Source organism: Porcisia hertigi, chromosome 35 (genome assembly GCF_017918235.1).
Source record: "Porcisia hertigi strain C119 chromosome 35, whole genome shotgun sequence".
Classification (NCBI taxonomy): domain Eukaryota; phylum Euglenozoa; class Kinetoplastea; order Trypanosomatida; family Trypanosomatidae; genus Porcisia; species Porcisia hertigi.
This window is the reverse complement of record NC_090594.1, coordinates 347,105-366,878: the sequence shown is the minus strand read 5'-3', so window position 1 is coordinate 366,878 and position 19,774 is coordinate 347,105. Positions and strand designations below refer to the sequence as shown.

Below are 19,774 nucleotides of genomic sequence, written 5' to 3'. Positions count from 1 at the left end.
TGAATACTAATTTGAGTTCGGTTGCCAATCCATCTCCCCCCGGTGTCCACAATACCGGAGTCGACCCATATATATATATATATATCTATATATATATATTGTTGCGTCCGAGACTGCTGTGAAAAGTACCGTAAAACAACACAAGGGGAAAAACGAGAGGGAGGCGAAAATACAAAACGCAGGAAAAGACGGAGGGGACATCGATTTGAGATCAAAAAACGGCACATATTACACAACAAAAAACTGACCACCATGATCACCACATCCAGCAGTAGTCCAGGTACGACGCACAAAGAGACACACGCGCAGCGTATCCATGCACATGCCCAAGGGGCAGATTAGCGTTTTCAACGGAGACCAAAAAATACGAGAAAAACCATTTTGTAGGTATCGTGCCCTGATGTGGCAAGGAGGCGTCGTACCCAAGCCCCCTCCCCCCTCATTCCAAAAAGCCTACACACGTACGCAGCACGACAATAAGTAACGCAAAAAGTGAAACAATATAGTTACCCTCGCTACCGAGTACACAACACCGCCTAATTCGGGAAGTGGGAGGCGAGTTCAGAGAGAGAAAACGCGAGTCGCGTATGTGGGCTGAGTCCTCATTATCACATTCCTTCCTGGGTTGACACGGGCACGCTTTTTATGTTGATATTTTGCTTGCCTTTGACTCTCTCTAGCACTCTGGGGTCACGGGGAGCAGCCGTCAGTGAGGGGTTATCAGGGTCACCTGTACCCACTGTGTGTGGAGGCCATGTACCTCCGAGCTGTGTGTGTGTGTGTGCGTGTATGGTTGGGTGGGAGGGAGAGGGTTAGCGTGTTTCACTCGCTGCGCATGTCGGTATTTCTGCAACGTGCGTCGAGTGTGACGTATAATACAGGGACTCACAGGCAGACATATATATCGTAGGGAATAGGGCAGTGAAGTGCAAATATAAAAAAATCCTGTTTCCTGGAGGTGAATTATAGTCCCCCATTGACCAGCGTTTTTTTTTTTTTGAGAAGGGGCTAGAGATGGGTGTGGTAGTTCGATGAACAGACAGACGGACAGATTGACGGAGAGGGGGAGGGGAACGCGGCTGGAAGAAAACAGGAGCTGCTGAGTACCTTTTTTTTTAGGAAGGCGCGAAAAAGTAAGCATAAGAAAAAAAAACCGACAAGAGGGCCACTGTTGGTGGTGGGTGCAAACATTATGCCCACACAAGCGCAGATGTGTTAAACGCGTTTGGGGAGAGGGGGAGAAAACAAGGAAAAGAAAAGCACAAGAAATCAGGAAAACAAATTGCCGGTAACCTCGCTTTGGTGAGGTGCACGCGACATCAGCGAGCATACCCCTCCCCCCACACACACGGTTGTATGGGTTCGGGTTTTTTTTTCGCAGAGCGCTGCTCGTTTTCTCTTCTTCACTCTCCCCTGTGAGGTGGCGGCACGCTTTCCTGTGAACAAGACACACACAGACACAGACTCGTCCACACACACATACATACATACACACATCAGCACTTTTTTCTTGTACGTTGTCTAATCTTGCGAACCATGCATCATCAAATCGGTGGTATAGGCCTCTCAAAAGCGTGCCGCTTCAAACGGGGACGTTTGCCGATCTCTTTATCTCGGTAGTTGGGGGGGCGTACGCATGCGTCTTCACAGAACCGCACGCCGTCTGGACAGCTTCACGAACCCTCACAACATCCATCGTAGTCTGCGTACAATATATATATATATATATAAATATATATAATAGTACGTAGACCTGCACGACAGGAGCGACAATGTTCGCAGGTGTCCTCCATTTTTTTCTTTTTGTAAAAGAAGGACATGGCTACGGAAAATACGCCTCTTGTAGCTCTCCTGCGGCACTGTTGCACTTTCCTCACGCGTTCTGCAGCCACCGATGAGTTATGCCTGCCGCACAGCATCGTTGATCGTCTGAGCCAGCATCAGCGCCGTCTCGTGCGTCAGACCTGCCATGTTGGCGCGGCCTGTCAGCGTGATGAACACGTTATGGTCCTGACAGTACTGACACTGCTCCTTCGACAGCCCAAGGAAGGAGAACATGCCGATCTGGTTGACGATGTGCTCCCAGCTCCCGGGCGTCTTCAGACGCAGCAGCTCATCGTACACGATGTGGCGCATCTTTCGGATGCGCTCAGACATGGCCGCAAGCTCCGCCTCCCACTGCATCCGTAGTTCCTTGTTGGTCATGATCAGGTGGGCCAGGCGGGCACCGTGAGCCGGTGGAGTCGAGTAATCGGAGCGAATGAGCAATTCCAGTTGCGATTTGATTGCCACTGCGCGCTCTGGGTTGCGCAGTACAATCGACAGTGCACCTGTGCGTTCGTTGTAGAGGCCCATGTTCTTGGAGAACGACTGCGCCAGGATAACCTGCAAACCTTTTGTGGCAAACAACCGCGCGGCGTACGCGTCCTCGTCGAGGCTGCCGCTCGCGTAGCCCTGGTAGGCAGAGTCAAAGAAAACCTGGTGCTGCTTGGCCAGCATCAGCGACGCGATTTCGTTCCACTGCTCGCGTGACATGTCCACGCCAGTGGGGTTGTGCGCGCACTGGTGCAGAACGAACACGGAGCCCTCTGGCGCGGCCTCAATGTCCTTCTTCATGCCTTCGAAATTCAGGCTGAGCGTCTTGGGGTCGTAGTACGTGTACGTGCGGATGCTCTTCCAACCGGCAGCCTTTAGGATGGCATAGTGGTTGGGCCACGTAGGATCGGAGAGGTAGATGGGCGTCTTCTCAGGGTCGTATACATGGGTGAGCAGCCTCGCACCGAGGGAGACGGCGCCAGTACCACTCAGCGTCTGCACGGCAATGATGTTCTCGGGGTCGACGGTGTTGCCATAGGCTAGCTTTACTGCCGCTTCCACAAACGGCTGGAAACCCGTGATGGGCAGGTACTCATAGTCGAGGTTCATGTCCAAAAGCAGTTTCTCAGCCTTTCGGACCACGGGCAGCGGGTAGGGGTGGCCATGTTCATCGCGGTAGGCACCGATAACGAGGTTGGCCTTGGGGCCCTGCACGGCGGCGGCATGTGTTGCGAGCGCAAAGATGGCATCGGAGGCCACCGTCGACAGACCGTCGAATACATCGGCCGGAGTCCCAGACATTGCCTTGTTGGTGTCCAAGTGTTTCAAGAAGCGAGTCGAAAGAGAATTTGTGTTTTCTCCCTTTGAGGTTGTGGTTTAATTTTTTTTTTTGGGGGTGGAGGGAGGACACACTGACGTAGTCGTGCGGTTCAGTTTTCTTTTTTGTCCTTCTTGGCGTTTTGCTGCGCTTGTGTGTGCACGCTGGAATATTAATGGGCTGTGTAGTGATGGTATTAAAGTATGTCTTGGAGAGGTGGGGGGAGGGAGGATGAATGAGAAAGGGGAGGGGCGACCAGTCATGGCGTTGATGGCCCCATTAACAGCCATACATGCTGGGTGTCCATGTCGACACATAAATCCCATAGCGAGAGTGCAAGAGGGCGTGTGTGCTGCGCACGCAATCACTTGAATAAGTTCTCGCTTCTGTTCTTGATATTCCTTTTTTTTTTGTTGTTTCGTGTGTGACGACGATTTAAGGAAAGCAGTGCACTGAAGCAAGTACGGCGACACCACTGCATCGCCAATTGTGTGTTTCACGAACACGCGGCCTTCAGTACATCTTCTAGGCGCTCCTTCGCAACCACGCCCCCGTTTTCTTGGGCCATGCGAAGCTCTTCCTGCAACACCGTCAGGAAGACGTCAGTCTCTGTCCACTTCGCTACAGTGGAGGCGGCGTCTGGGAGGCGGCGACTTCCCAGAAAAGATGCAACGGACGACGTTACAGAGTCCCTACTGCGAGAGCTGAATAACTGCGCGCTTACGGGGAAGAGACGCTGGCGTGCCAGCCGCACGTTTGCTTCCTCGCCGTCTTCGAGATGGGGTCCTAGCGATGTGGCCATCTCCGCTGAAGTACCAGCAGCACTGTTGTCGATCGCTTGTATCGGACCCTTGCCAACTGTCGGTGCCGAGACCCCAGTAAGGAGTGCGGAACCAGCGCCGGGCAGAGGGGGCTGCCAAGCTGAGTGTGGACCGCAGGTCGCCAGCGAGGTTATTGCGCAGTTGCGAATTGGACAGGCCCTGTTTGCGAGGCCCTTGAGGGGAGTGAAGCCCAGAGCCCCCAAAACGTGCTCCACGGTGGATAGTGACCCACCAGAAGCCGAGAAATCGTTTGGAGACGTGCTGTTTGCCGAGAGAGGCTCCAGTGGCGTGCCTGGTGAAATGGATTCGTTGCGCAGTGATGTGGGAGCGGCAACTGTGTCACAGAAAACGTCGCGGAGTATGCCGATGACGCTCTCCGTATCAACTGCAAGTGACGCGGTCGACCGAGGCACAAAATCATTCCTTTCGTCGAATCCAGCGAGAAGCTGTATGCACTGCACTTTAGTCAACGACTGGGAGGCGATCGGTGATACCGCTGCTGCTGGCAGTGGTGGCGCCGAGGCCGCATGGTGCTGCGGCTGAACCCACTCACCAAAGCCGTCGTCCTCGTCGGCACCTTTGAGAGTGCTTATGTTGTCTTTAGGCGGGGGGAGGGATTGCGTCTGAGACATTTTTGAGTCGTGCCAAGTCGAGGCTGGGGTAGACGCAACCGGTGCTGAAGGCACTGTGGCTGGTGGGGGAGGCCGAAGAAGAGACGCAGAGGATGCTCCTGGCGCAGGGATTAAGCACGGCGCACCTGCCGAACTGTCGCCGTTGGTGCTCACCGCAGCTTGAAAGCCAGCGCGCCGAGACTGCATCAGCGCTGCACGGGACGCCAACCGCTCCTTTGTGAAGAAAACGCGCGGCACCTTTTCCGCGGCAGCGTGGTCTGCGTCTTCCTGCACACTCCCCCCCTGCTGAGGTGTTAGTGCTGCTGCTTTAGGTTGCTGGTGCGCCCACACGACGCGCGAGTCCGCGTGTGCGTTATCGCTTCTCTCCTCTGCACTTGTTCGGCTTTGCAGACCGTCGCTTCGTCGTGTCCAAGCTTCCCATGCAGGGGCGCTGGGCTGTGCCACGGCGCTAGACAGCTGCGATGCTGACTTCATACGCACGTTTCTGCGCAGAAAGCGGAAGGGAGGAATGCCCCGCAGAATCTCATCCTCTTCCTTATCCACCAGAAGCGAATCCGCGAGGTGGTGCCGGTGTTGCTCTGACGGGCTGCCCTCCTCGTCATCTTTGTATTCCATGTACGAAAAATCGGGAGAGCAGAAGTACTCGCTTTCCGCCCACGGCGAGGCGGGCGGCTCTACAAGGCACGCCGTGGCCGGGTCAGCGAAAGTGACGTGGCGCGCCGTCGTGTCCGCAATGGACTTGGGCGGCGGCTGCACATCGTCTCTCAGCTTAGATGATGTCGAATTTCTCCACAAGCCATCGTCTTCCTCGGCCCCGGAGCCGCCCACAACGACTTCACGGGCTCGCTGTTTTGCGAGCGCCACTGAAAAGTCTACCGAGGGCGACGTGCCAGACACTTGCGGGCTGTTTGATAAGCCGTTGCCATTGTCAAGGTCGAAATAGGTTTGCCATGCGTCCCGGTGCTGCGAGCGCGAGGCAGGCGTGACACCATCGCCCAGCGCGACGGTGCAGGGGCTGCCGCAAACGGAGTCGGTGGGGAGTTGCTGTGTTTGTGGCTGCTGCTGTGTGCTGCTGGGGACCGAGTGGAGAGCACTCGCCAGATCCGTCACTGAAGATTTTTGCAGGGTTTCTTTGCATTTGACGCTAGTTGAGTTTGTGCCTGGCAAGTCGCTGTTTGTGGAGACGTTGTCAGGGCGCGGGGGAGTCCCCGCACCAGCGCTAGCTGGGTCAGCAGCGGATGTGGGGGTCGTCACATCCACGTGCGCCTCCCGCTGCACAGAAAAGGAAGGCGAGAGGGAAGAGCCCTCGCCCTCCTTGCTGCTGCTACCACCGGCAAACCCTGCTTCCTCTGCGCCGAGCACCGTAGAACCGTTGGCTTGCGCATCATTTTGCGCTGTCTCTGCTGCATTTACTCGAGGACTGTTCACTTCGCATTCTTCCACACGTGAATTTGCGAGCGACGGCGGGAGACTACTGTTGTTGCTACGGAGGCTGGGGTCGTCGTCTGCGACGAGTTTGAGGTGGGCCGTACGCGGCTCCGCACCTGTGACCAGCGCGCCACCAGCAGAATTGTCCTTGCCTGAGGGATCGGTAAGGTCCTCCAATGAGTAGCGCCGCGTTGGGCTGGTGCGTTGTAACCGCAGCAGCGGCAGAGCCTCAGAAGTGCACTGGGCCGGGACACTGTGATCGTTGTTGGACTGCACCTGCGACCCGTCCTGGGTTTTGGTTTCAATGGTCTCCGCAGGCCCCTCTTCGCTACGTTCCCCCCTTGCCACCTTACAGTTGTTGGGAGCCATGGTTGGGGTGGATGGGGTTCGCGTGGGCTGAACACACAGCCCGCTACTGGGGTTTGGGGTGGGCAAAAGGGACCACACGGCACCAGACGGCATGATTGCCTGAGCGCTTCTCGTTGTCGCCATAGAGAGGCAGCTGGCCGCACCACCTTCGGCGGCGATGTTGGCCGCAGAGAGAGTGGTGCTGGTGCTGCTAGCAAAGGGGTCGGCATTGCCTTTGAGGCTCTCATTGTGCTCAAGCCGCGCGGGCAATTCCCTCAAATCATTCACCGCCACTCCCCCGGTGCTGTTACTCTCTCCTCGAGTCGGCGTGGTGGCTCGTTCGGGTGCGCCGCGAGCAGCAGAAGGGATACAGTTCATGGGGGCATCGCTCATTTGCTGCGGAGAGGCTAAAGCCCCCCTGTCGCAGCCGCGGGTAGCGGAGGCGTGACCGCTGACGCTTTGGTCGACTGTCCTCGAGGTCCCGTTCACCGTGTTGTTGTTACGGTCACCGTCACCGTCACTGTTACCAGTAGGGGGAGAGCTGATGGTGAGGGGGGGACTCGCAAGCAAGTATTCTTTGGGGTAAACTTCCTTTCTGTCAAGGCCGTGCTTCTCAACGTACATCCACGTGGATGACTTTGGCGAGTCTCTGTCTACCTCCGCGGCGCCGTGAGGTGAGCTCGCGGCATCGCCGTTTTTTGTTGCAGGTGCATCCACTTCCCACTTACGGCTAGCTGAACCAATAGTGTAGCCAGCGTCGTCTTCCGTGGGCGTCAGGGCAGCAGTGAATTCCTCCTGTGCGAGTTGGTGGGGGCATGGAAAGGCGCAGGCGTTGTCATGGTGCTGGGGCATCCGCTGCTGCACAGTGGAGCCAAGTGGCAGCCCACTAACCACACCCTGTGTACCACTTGTGGCGCCAGAGAGTTCCGTTGCGCCGGCTCCCACACTGAGGCTTGAAGGTGGCGAGTCAGTCCTGACATCGATGGTGACACCGGAGGCACCATTCGCCAGCGCATTCATGGCAGCCGATAAGTCCTCAGGCTGCATCGTCAGAGGGGTGGGATTGTGATAGAGCCGAGTTGCAGCTGGTACATCCGTCCACGCACCCTCACCCTTACCCTCACCTTCACCCGGCACCGTCGGCTGCCGCGTCATAGCTGCTTGATTTACATGTTCTGTCCCAGACAGCAATAAACAATGGTCGTTACCAGAAGAAAGAGCGCACGGTGAACGCCGGTTCCCTGAATCACCATGGGTACTCAGCGGATGACAGGGTACGCCCACTGGGGAGGGGAGAGATTTCTCCTGGCTAGTGCAAGCGGATGGGGGCGGTCTGGCCACATGTGGTGCCGCTGACCTCACAGCAATCGTTGTGAGCGACGTCTGTTCCGCCGTGAAACTGGGGTCTGGGAGACGTATCTGGACATTTTCTTTGATGTTCATCGCAGATGATTCACGGGAGTATACCGGCTCTGCTGAATCACCTGGTAAACCATCCATGTCGGACATTCGATGAGTGAGGTCGTGTTGTCTTTCGCTGTTGTGTGTCATCCCCCCCTCCCCCTCTTCTTCCTCCTTTTTGAATTCCCCAACCCCTGATTCGTTTTATGGTGGTGGTGGTGGTGGTGGGGGGGGGGGGGAGGTGTCCAAAGGTCGCCAGGCTTATCCGAGTCAATAAGAAAGCGGTATCTGGTCGAAGGAATAAAGGGAAAGCAGGGAGATATACACAGCAACGAGCAACAGAGGATTGGCCAGGATAGAAGGCTGTCAGACGCACAACACACACGACTACACACCCTGGTAACGCATGACTGTACCGGTGGGCGCAGTTCCACGAGGTCTAATGAGGAGGGGGAGAAAGGGTAACGCGTCGTGGGCCTTATTAACACGCGAGTCCAAAAGAAAAATAATGGGGAGAAATATCGGACTCAAGCGAAGGAAGCGAGACCTTCGCCAGTCCCTGGAGGATGTAGGAAGAACACACAGAAAAGCGGTGATACGGGTTGACGACACTAAATGAGGAAATCCTTCGCAGCACCACTGTGTCACTCTCACAATATGGCAGATGAAGGGAGGGGAGAGGAGGGGAGGAGTGGTGAATGAAGAAAAAGGGGCAGAGAGTTACACCGAGGTCATGAGCGAGTTTGCATATACCAAGTCGTTCGATAAGACTTATGATGTGTGTGTGTGTGTGGGCGCCCTGAGAAGGCCGGGGGTGAAAGGAGTTGTTGGGCTTCTCTGTGAGCCCATGGATTTCCTCCTGTAAAAGGGGCAAAGTAGAGAGTTTTATGGTACGGGTCAGCGAGAGGATCCAGGGAAATACACGTGCACCTGAATCTGACCTGTGATACAGCCCGCGAGGCGAGATTGTCTTTGGAGGGGGGAGGGGGGAGGGAGAGGGAAAGGTCGATGCTTCCGAGAAAACAACACACACGCGCACACAGAGGAGACACGTCGGGGCTACAGTAACAGCGGAGTCAAGGTATACAAAAAAAAGATGAGGGAAAGCGCTGTGACACCAGCAGCGGCGGCATTCGTCATCGTAGCGCCCCGTGCTGAAGTCAAGAAATTCAAACGTACATGAAAGCGGACAACGACACAAGTGGGGCGTTCATAATTCTCAGTCTGCTGCTTACTCATGATTTACTCCTGTTTCCTAGCTCTATATGATTCAACTCTTGGCTTCTCAACCAAGGATGCCACGCACGCACATGTTCGAATAACAAGCCGGTTGTGCATCCCTCCCTTTGCCATTGTCGAAGAGCCCCCCCCTCCTTTTGGCGCTACTCTGTCGAATCCGCAACGTCAGGAAAAGGGGAGACTTGTCTCGCTGTTGGTGCGCAGTATCACATCAAGCAGAAGGAGAGGGAGAGCGAGGCAGAGGGGAGGTCGGTTCGTCCGCAACCGGGCTCGAAACAGGGAGGGTAAACACTCCCTCATCTTCCTCCCCCCTCAAAAAAAAAAAGACGACGACGACGACGACACGAGGGGGCTGATCGTCGTCAGATATACGCAACAACCAGAAAATAACCCGCACCAGAAAAAGGACCGATGTATTATGTGATGGTGTAGACACCCTTTACTGGTCGTAGGCGCTATTCAGGGGTATTTTCCATCTATGGGGAGGGGGGATTATGCCGTATTCCCTGGTCGAACAGAACTCATACAGACCTTCATCTTCGCAAGACAGACTGTGGCACATTCTGCCACCACTGCCGGGGAAGGGGTGTAGCAGGGCGGGGGGGGGGGGCTCGAAAGGCTGCTGGGACAACACGCTTATTGGAATGCAATTCATGGAAGTAGTTGACAACTTACACCGGTGAACGAGAAAGAGCAACAACTAATTAAAAAAAAAACTAACTAATTTGAATAGTGGGCGTAACAGGGGGGGGGGGAGAAAAAGTACCGTACAAGATTAAGCACACAGGGGCCACGAAAAAAAAAAACTGGGCACATGTGGATGTCACGAGCATAACACATTCAAAGTACAAAGATGTTCTGCCTTTTGTGTAACACAACACAAGAATAACAAGCAATAAAAAAAAGATAAGCGTTTTTTTTTCTTCTGCGGCACCTTCTCTCCCCCTCCCTCTTGGGAGGAAAAAGAAAACAGGACGGGGGGACAGTGAATTTTTTTATTTTTACACTCTCTTCAATGAGAATTAGTGCTTGACAGAAAAATATCAGTGCTTTGCATTTGTATTCGCCTTGCCATCGTACGCAATCTTTTACCCCACCCTCTCCTCTTTCTTCCGGGCCCATCAACGTTCTCCTTGCTGTGAACGTCTTTTCCTGAGCTACCCTTTGCCTGGTCTTTGTTGAATTGAGATTTACAACTTTTTCAACAACCTTGAGGCTCACACAGATGATGATGTTCACGCCGCCTTGCTTCTAGCCAGAGACCCCCCCCCCCGCCCTGCCCCGCCCGCCCTCCACCCACAGATCGAACTTGCACTGCCGCAACAGTTACCTGACAGAGGGGAGGGGGGAGAGAAAAAAAGCGGGGTGGGGGGGGTGGGAGGGTGCAGGGACAAGAGAAGAGTGAAGGAAGGACAGTAGACGGACCGGAAAGGCAAAAGGAATACACTTGGATGACGCGCGGGTGGAGGCTGGACGACGAGGCTTGTCCAGCTGCTGCATCTGCGCCCGCCCTCCACTCACTTCTCACTCACTGGGACGACCAAGTATCATGCGTAGCCGCTGCATCAGCTGCTGTTTCTCTCCCGGTGCCGAGGAATGATCGATCAATGGCGCGCTCTCTTCGCTCTCGTACTCCGATTGCTGCTGTTCATCGATTCGTTTCCCGTTTCCCACCACTGAGTACTCAAGGTGTGCTCTCTGCGCCTCGTCTTTTTCCAATCGGCTGCCGTTGTCAATGTCGCTGTTGGTGATTCCTGGAGGGTATTCGTCAGGCGCCGAGGCGCCCGGCATCGCTGTGCCTGGAGTGCCATGCAACGGGGGGTTGCGTGCTGGCCGCATCCACGAGGTGCCGACCTGCAGCGAAGACGGATGGCGCTGTAGGCTGGTGGCGAACGATGAGGCTACGGTCTCCTGGGTATACGGCCGGACGGAGGCGCTGTTCGCTGTAATGCGGCTGCCTCTCCCCCACTCACCACCGGCACTCGAGTCATCAAGTGGAGTTCCCATCACCATTGTGGCGGTGTTGTCGCCACTGCCCACACCTCGATAAGCATGACGCGCCTCCATTGGTGTGTGACGAGTCCTGGGTAACTCACTGTTGACTCTGTCCGCGCCCCCCCCCAGCTTTACGTCAGCCTCCTCGAGTTGCACAGTGCCGCACGACACGCTGTGGAAAGTGGACGGTTCGGTGCGGGTGTCTTTGCTTGAGAGGTTGTACGGACACCCCGAGCCATCCCATGCCCCAGTGCGAGTCTCATCCTCACCACCGTTACCATTCGTGTAATCAAAGGGGCTGGTGGTACACGACACGTTCGGTAACGGTACTGAGTGATGCGACATCCGCTGGGTTTGCTGCCAAAGCGGCGCCGCAGGGACAGATGTCCCTGCCAAGCAGATGGGTAAGGGGTGCTGGAGCACAGTCATAGGTGCCGAAGTGGGTGCTCTGGTATGGCGGACTTCAGTGTGTTTCACTGGCTCTTCTACACTCCGCGCAGAGCTGTTGAACAAGGACGACCGCCGGGGTTGTGCAACGGCGGATGGCATCACAGAGAGCTGGTCCGGAGATGGCGCCGGGGCGGACCGCTCCAGCACTTCTCGCAGGCGACGCATGAGTTTCTCTTTTTCAGAGCACCTCGGCATCATTGTCGTTCCCGCCATCTTCGGCACCGCGACCCCGTCTGTTGATGGTCTGGGGTACGGCGAGAGTGAGTCGTGATGTGTGTGGTGGTGGCTCCCTAGCGCATATGTCCCTATGCTGCCGCCGGTATAGAGTGGCTGGCTGGCAAGCGGCACAGGCGCTGCGCGGTGCACGGGCACCACTGCATGTGCCATATACCCAGGCTCACTGGGTCTCGACTGCTGCTGCGGCGAGGGGATGTACTCGACCTGTAGCACCCCGACATCCGCTTCCCCGGCACGGCGCTGTTGCAACACCGGGGAATTTGAGACATGAGATCTCGGTATGTCCGATGAAGACGACAGCGTCTTGTCAGCATCAACGTTGGCCCATTTTCTGCAGCGACCTGCCTCCGGCGAAGCGGCGGCCGTGGACAGCGCACGCACTGCGCTGCTACCGGTCCCCTGAGCCACCACCGGTGGTGGCAGAGGGGACGTGTGCGCATTGGCGCCACCCCGGCTCGCCGGTGGTAGTCGCACTTGCCCACCCGAAGCGGCCGCCATGACAGACGTGGGTGGTGTTGTCAAGGAATTGTCCGTGCTGGTTACATCAGGGAGTTGAGATTCACCCCTAGGCGTAACACCAGGCCGCTGCGTTGTCTCAGCCACCGAGGCCAACGCTGCTCCACTCCTGCTTGTTTCCACGTTTCGCATCGCAGCGGGGCGGGCGGTGGTCAGAGCGCCATTGACGCCGTCAGGAAGTGGACATCCCGCCGCGTGTGCGCTTTCGAGGGACGCCATGTTGCTGTTCGGGCGCATCTCCGTGACGGACTGCACAAAGGCTCCGAACTCACCCCAGCGGTCATGACTGGCAGTCGCGCCTAACGCCGTAGGGCGGATGTTGCTACTGCCACTGCCACTGCCGCCTGATGAGTAGAGGTTGCCGCGCTCGTTCGCCCCGGTGTTGTGATCGGAAAACTGAGGTGGTGTGCGTGGCGACCGTAGTACTAGGCTGTCACTGCACTCTCTGCTTCTCGCACCGTTAGCGCTGCTCCACCCAGAGCCAATGATGGCCACAATAGGGGCACTGCCACTGTCCACGCTGCCGTCCGTTCCAACGTCGACAGCCATGAACGGCGAGGAGGACGGGTAGGCTGCACGTGCCCTGGTCGCTTGCTGGGTGTTGTAGAAGATACCCACTCCACTGTCGCTGTTGGTCATAGCCACGCTCCGATAGCTTGGTGCGGAACGATGGTGATAGGCGGCCCCGAGGGGGGAGGAGGAGGAGTCGGACATGGCATCCACTTGTTCGCTTGGCAGGGGGGCGCGACGCAGAGTCGACGCCGGCACCTTTATGGGGCCACGGCTCAGGACACGATGCGTGATCTCCGGGCCATTGTCACGCTCCGCTTGACATGGGGTAGCCAGATTTCCCCACTCGCAACAGGCTGACCTATTTGAGAATGCACAAAGATTGTTGCCTGCTTTTCCTTGCCAGTTCACGGCATCGATGTCCCGTTTTACATGTCCGATTGTCACCGACGCGGGCGCAGACCTGCCGCCGAGGCAATGACCTTGAATCACCTGCTGTGCCCCCAATACCGCCTGCTCACTTTCTTGTCCTCCAGCCACCATAGGGGCAGCAGCTACTTTTGAACCCTCTCGCACCTCAGCGGGGAGCCGCACACCACACGTCTCGAGGTAACGCTCCAAGTTTCCCAGGAGCTCCTTTACATGGTTTGTGTACTGGGCCTCAGCGGAGCGATAATGTTGGTTCTCTCCACGCCGCAGTTCATCGTGTGCACACTGCAGGATGTAGTCGATGGATGTCGGGTCCGTGTAGGCGTATGCCATCCCTCCCGCGCGCGCGTGTACCATACGAGAATCCACAAGAGGACAAGGTGGTGGGGTAAGGAGGGGCTGGGGAACCCGAGGTAGCCTCTTGTTTTTTTTTCTTTAGGAAGTGTTTGTAAAGCCACGCCAAAGATGTCTACACGCACATATCGGACACGTAAACCGACACGAGTGCACAGACGAACAGCCACAGAATCCCTCCCCCCTTTTCACAATCACAGTGACAGCGAGGAGGGACAGGGGGCAAGGGACAAGATTGAATACACGGCTCTCTCCCCCCCTTCTCCCCCCAAAAAAGAAGAAGCAGGTCGGGTCAATTGTTTAAAAAGACACCCGCACCTGCCAAAAGTCGTATGCGACTCTTCTTCCCCCTTTTCCACCTTATCTTTCACGCACAACGGGCTGCTGTGCAGTGCCACCACTACCCAAAGAAACTAGAAGGCAAACAAAACAAGGCCTCTCAAAAAAAAAAACAACAGCAACTATAAGATTGTGCGAGATGGAATGATGGCCTCTTTCCGCCCGCCTGCTCCCCCGTTTTTTCCCGCGAGGTAAAGCGACAACGGGGAAAGTCCCAGCTTGATTCGGAGATACGTCGCCTTATCTTTTGTTGAGACGGAAAGAGCCAGGGGAAACAAAAACACAAGAGAAGCAGATTATCAGTGGCCTGGGGAAAGGAGGGAAGAGAAACCGAACAAAAATGAGTGATGATTGTGTGTGCGTGTGGGGAAGAGGTGAGTCCGTCCTTCCGTGTACGAGCTTGTCAGAGTGGTGAACGTACCAGTCAATAATAATAATCAAAGCACAATGCCAACCGCAGCAGGACAGTGAAGCAGATATACAAAAGAAAAAAGGGGGCGTTTACGCGTGGAGTGGCGCAGGGTCAAAGGGAGACGATCGTTTTTTTTTTTTTTTTCAAGACCCGCACCATAGCGAGTGACACAAGTGTCCTTTCTCGACAAGACAATCGAGTGTACTAGATCAAGAGGAGGGGAGGGGGGAGGGAGGGCGAGGACACGATAGAAAGGTCCGCAACGGAGAGCGTGGGAGGGATATGGTAGATGGGAAACAACCCTCTTGTCTTGAATAACAAGTTGAGGAAGTCTACAGGCACACGGCATGCGGCGAGGGGGCGGGGGTGGGGTAGGGGGAAGGCGGTGAGGAGGAGAACGCAGAAGAAAATTGCCACGGGCCTTTTTTCTAGTGTGTATGTCACTTGTGCGAATGCGTTGATACAATCAATGCTGATGGAGGCAATTTAGATGATGCTACCGGTGTTTCACGGGATAGGCGCGCACAGTCGCACCATAGAAGGAAAGAGGCGTGTTGGCTGGGTGAATGACGTCCTCCTCTGCGTAGTCGAGTTTTCCTGGGCTCCTTTTGGTGCTAATCTGAGACGGAAGTGCAGGGCTGCAAAGCACAGAAAGGGTAAAGTGTGTGTATGTGTGGGGAGGGGAGAGCGTCCCCCTCAAGGTCGAAGCAGTAGAGGGGAGGGAGAAGAGAGAGGGTTGTGCGATGAATGACTGAGTTCTTGCAGGAGATATGCAGTGAAGATGTGTGTGCGTGGTACAACCGAACCACCGCTCCCTCAAAACGCCCCACCCCCCAAAAAAGAGACGACTGCGTGAAAGGAAGGGTGGGGGGGGGGGGAAGGTCAGCAGCACGCAGAAAAGGAGGGAAAACACAGCAACTTCTTATTACAGGTGAAATGTATAAAACGGGAGAGAGAGACAGGAAAGGTGGATGAGTGGGTGGGTGAGGGGTGGAAAGGGAGGAAGCACATGAGCGGGGAACGTGGCCTTGATGCGGCGTCTGACGGTGTGTGAAAACATGAAGGGCTGGGTACTCACATACAAGCACTACCCCCCGTCTCCAGGCCCAACTTTAGAAGAGCCTCCCCCCCTCCCACAGGCGAGGTCGATCCTTTTGGTTTTACGACCTCATCACATTGTTTTTCTTGATAAGCACATGTTTGAATTCATTGTGAGTTGAGCTATTGCGCAGCGGCAGTGGGGGGGGGGGGGAAGCGGCGCAGTTGCATCCCGAACTAACATAGAAGTGAAGATCGTCAGGATCGCGTCTACGTCAACACGCTCCTCGCTAGAGCTGCCTTACCCTCTTCTTCGTAGACCGCGCGCGTCACAACCATCCTGCTCAAAAACGTGGATAACTGTGCCACATAGCTGGCCCCCATCCACGCCGCGTACGCGCGCTGTTCCGGGGCCGTCACACGGATGCGCTGGCTGGAGGCTCCATGCGAGGACAACGCAGCCCTTTCGCCAACACGATTCTGCATCTCGTTGAAGAAGCGATGCCCGAATCATGCGCGCGCACACACCACTCACGGCTACGTATGTTTTACCCCCATGCGCCGTTGCTTCTACACCCTGCAAGGATTTCCTTCGCTTGTCCTTGTTGAGTTGGTGTGTGTTTTTTCCGGTTACAGACTTGACGCGAATGTACGTTAGCACATCGGTGTAGGCGAGGGTATGGAGGCTGTGCGTGTTTGTGGAAAGATGACGAGGGCTGCATTCATCGACACAATTGCCGAAAGCGAAGGGAAAGTCTCTGTCTCTGGGTAAGCTGGCGCTACCGAAATCATCGACAGGGCTGCATCCTTTTTTTTCTCCACGCTTTCGACGCCTCCCCTTTTTTTTTCAAGGCACATCGCATATGCGGTGTCCCCGAGGTCGCGCCACCGCCGCCGTGCGATTCTTGTTTTCTCTTTGGATGTCGGTTTTGCACTATTATCTGTGATGAGCCGGAGGCGTACACTTGTCAATTATACACACAAATACATGGCCACCGTCCTTCCTTCCCTCTCCCCAAAATGTGTGATGACAGCCATGAACTCGGGTCACATAGACTCCATGTCAGGGGGGCTCTGACGCTGCTGGGCCCGGGTAGAAGAAATGAGGGAGGGTGGTGTGCATGAGACGACTACGCATGGCCACCAAGCTAAGCAACTCCTCTGAAGCATCTGTTCCGAGAAACACGAATCCACACGGGTAAAGGCGGAGGTGGCTTAGAGGCTTTTATTTCCATCCTCCCCCTCCCCCACACACGATATTCGGTTGCCTGGCCAGTATATCACCACTACTGAGACGGACGAGACGTCTGTCTGTCTGTGTCTGTCTGTCCTCTTCTCATCTATACGGTCCTTCCTTCCCTCAGGGAGAGGGATCGAGACCGCCTCGCTTCATTCTTGCGAGAAAGACATGCATTACAGAGGGGGCAACGACATTTGCGCGACAGTCATGGAATGTAAAGACCCCCCCCCCTGTGCGGGGGTGCTACTCACCAGCGATGAACACTGGTGGGGGGAGGGGGGGGGGAGGGGGCTGAACGCCACACTGCGCATGAGGAGACGCAAACGGGCGGGGTGTTTCCACAGGTTTCTAGCCGTACGTTCGACAAGGAAGGAGCTCTCAAACAAGGGGAGGGATGCCTGTGTGTGTGTGTGTGTGTAGAGTTACCGTCACACACTCAATGTGAGCCGGCTCCATTTCTTCGTATGCACAGAATCTGCCCGATATTAAATGTGTATATATATTTTTCCACCCGGGGCTGCGCTGGGGGCACACACCCAAAGAGCTTAGCAGGGGAGAGGCCATTCACACAACGCCGATCAGGGATTCGGCGATGCGTCTCCAGCTTCTGCCTCGGCGCCAGCCCCTTCCTCGGGTGGTTTCTGTTGCGACATCGTGATGAACTGTTGCCACAGGGAGGCTAACCGGGTCACCTCGACTACAGTCAGGTCAAGCACTGTCATTGCACCATCCATCCGCAGCTCCTGCAACATGTACTGGACGAGCTCGGCAGGCGCAAACCGGGAGAGCGATTTATGCACAGTGGCGGCGCGAAGTCCTGGCTTCATGAGCAGGTTGGTGAAGTGAATGAGAGTCGACGCGCCGAGGCCGCGTGCGAGCGGCATCGACCGCGGCTCCAGCGTCAACATCGCACCCTCCACCTTCGTGCGCGGGTAGTACGTCTGGTCCACAAAGGTTTGCTTGAGGCGAACGTGAAAGAAGCACTGACATAAGACAGAGAGGCGACTGAACTCCACCGACCCAGCCGGGGCGAGAATGCGCTCGGCTACCTCGCGCTGTGTGAAGACGTGCACTGGCACGCGACCGAATGCGAAGATCCCGCGATGCTGCGCACAGTCTGCCGCGTAGCGCATCAAAAGTTCAGTGATGATCTCAAAGGGCAGGTTTGCAATCACCTCAACCTTTGCATTCCCGTCGGACCACCAGTGATCGGTGATATCGAAGGCGGGATTTGGCGACGCCGCGGTTTCCGTGTCTGCTCCTCTTTCACTTCTTTGGCGGGTGGTATCACCATGTTGGTAGGGGTGACGCGCACGGCGCAGACGCAGCAGCCGTTCACGTTGGGCTGAACGAAGCGGTGCACCCTCGTAACCCTCCCCATCCGGCTCAGCGGCCTCGTCCATGGAGCTCGCTCTCTGAGAACCACTGCTCCCGGTGGCACCAGCTGCTGAGTTAGCCGCCCGATTTTCGCGTCCAGGACTCGGTGGGTGCCTCATGTTGGCCTTCACAAAATGCGGGAAGGCCGACCTCAAGAGCTGCAGCTCATCGACCTTGAGGACGTCGGCATTTACCCATTGAAACTTATTGTTTGTGTAGTTGCGAATCTGCTCAAGGTGGGGGTTGAAGCGTTCGTCTACCTCGACGCCAAGGACGCCGACGCAAGGTCGCGTCAGCAGACTTCGCGTGAGTGAGCCGACACCGGGTCCCAGCTCCACCAGCACCTTGTCTGGGGTTGTGAGCGTCGTGCGGCTAAGGTAGCTAACGAGCTGATGGGTGAGTTTGAGGTTTAGCATGAAGCGTTGGTCGTACTTGGCAAGGAAGCCGGCATGCGGTACCTTGTACAGCTGCTTGATACCCTCTGCCTTGATGCGCGGTCCGCCCGGGCAGCGCAGAGGGGGAAGCGCGAGTGGCTCCGTTTCCTGCGACGACGACGACGACGACGAAGCCGAAGCGCGCCGCGCCACAGAGGAGCTGATGTCGTGTGTGGTGGTGGGGCTTTTCGTTGCTGAGGGGCGCCGCGACACCCGCTGCCCCTCCGCCGCAGCTTTGCTCCATCGCGCTTCGACGCGGGAGCGACGCAGCCCTAAAGAAACAGAAACGAGCCCCACGCCGAATCCTCGCTTGCTCAGAGAGGGGCGCACCGGCCAGGACCAGTGCGGTTGGGCGCAAACAAGTACACGCCGCATGGCCTACGACTAGAAGGCCGCCAACGAGGTTTGACGGGGGAAAGAATAATAAGTCGAGATGAATCAAAAGAAAGAGGGGATGTTTTGTCACGGTGCAGCGCGGCCAAGCCAATAGGTAAACACAGCAACACCAAAAATGTGGTGGTCATTAGAAGACCCACCCGGCGGAGACCTGAGTGGCCATACAGGGCCTTTTCATGTCCATTCTGCCGTGAAACACCCGTCAAGCACCACACACTACCCCCCTCCCTCCCCTCCCAGCTGACCCCCAAAAACCATCGCGGGATGCGAAACTGCGGTAAACAGGCTTTACAAGAATGACCGACTCAGTCGTCTGAGCTCACCCTTTGCCCCCAAGGCACCTACCCACTCCCGTTTCGCACGTAAGCAGTGTGAGCCGCGCTAGATGCTTTCGGGTTACGTTTCTATTCTCTTTTTATCACGTGGGTAGTGCAAACATGCTCGCTGTGGCAGGTCGCTTTGATGCAGCGTTCTCACATCATCACGTCGTGGGGGATTCCTGGGCTTGTCACCACCAGAGGTAGTGTAGAGTCGACATGGGGGGGGGGGAGGAGGAGGAGAGAGAGGGGGGGGGGTCTAAAATGAGGACTGCTTATTGCTTCCTCAAGAAAAAGGCCCCCCCCCCCTCCCCCCATTCGACCCCCTGTAATAGAGGAGGAGGAGGACTCTGGTGACGGAGATGACGTGCTTGTGTGCCCTGGTAGAGAAGGTCATTAGCACCACGAGTTTTTTTTTTCATGTTGAACTCACAAACGAAGATGATTCACCAATGCCGACACACAAGCCAACAGAGTAAAAGCAAAGCGGCGGAGAGGGGGTGGGGGGGGGGGTGGGGAGGAGGAGGAGGAGGCGTCAGAACGCCTGGCGTTCTTTCCAGAAAAAAATGTGCCTTTTTATCAAATACCATCGAGATGGCACATACATGCAGGGGTGCTGGCAGCACCAACCGCAATATGTAGCGAATGCAGAAACAGAGAACATAGGCGACAGAGGGAGAGAGCAATCGAAAAACGGAGACTGTGGTGCCGCAGCCAACCGAGTGACG

General features: G+C 56.1%; 3 protein-coding genes across 3 annotated transcripts; all 3 read right to left on the bottom strand.

Moving 5' to 3' along the window:
* Positions 1–1,899: 1,899 nt before the first annotated feature.
* On the bottom strand, positions 1,900–3,117 carry JKF63_01076 (uncharacterized protein; the record flags this gene model as incomplete). Its single annotated transcript, XM_067897125.1, has 1 exon — positions 1,900–3,117. One exon carries the CDS (start codon positions 3,115–3,117, stop codon positions 1,900–1,902), a length of 1,218 nt encoding a protein of 405 aa, XP_067753282.1.
* A 7,409-nt stretch (positions 3,118–10,526) lies between these two features.
* On the bottom strand, positions 10,527–13,496 carry JKF63_01075 (uncharacterized protein; the record flags this gene model as incomplete). The annotated part of the gene is made up of 1 exon (XM_067897124.1): positions 10,527–13,496. One exon carries the CDS (start codon positions 13,494–13,496, stop codon positions 10,527–10,529), a length of 2,970 nt encoding a protein of 989 aa, XP_067753281.1.
* Positions 13,497–17,100: 3,604 nt separating this feature from the next.
* Positions 17,101–18,708, bottom strand: JKF63_01074 (uncharacterized protein; the record flags this gene model as incomplete). The annotated part of the gene is made up of 1 exon (XM_067897123.1): positions 17,101–18,708. The coding sequence occupies one exon, from the start codon at positions 18,706–18,708 to the stop codon at positions 17,101–17,103; it is 1,608 nt and encodes a 535-aa protein (XP_067753280.1).
* Positions 18,709–19,774: the final 1,066 nt, after the last annotated feature.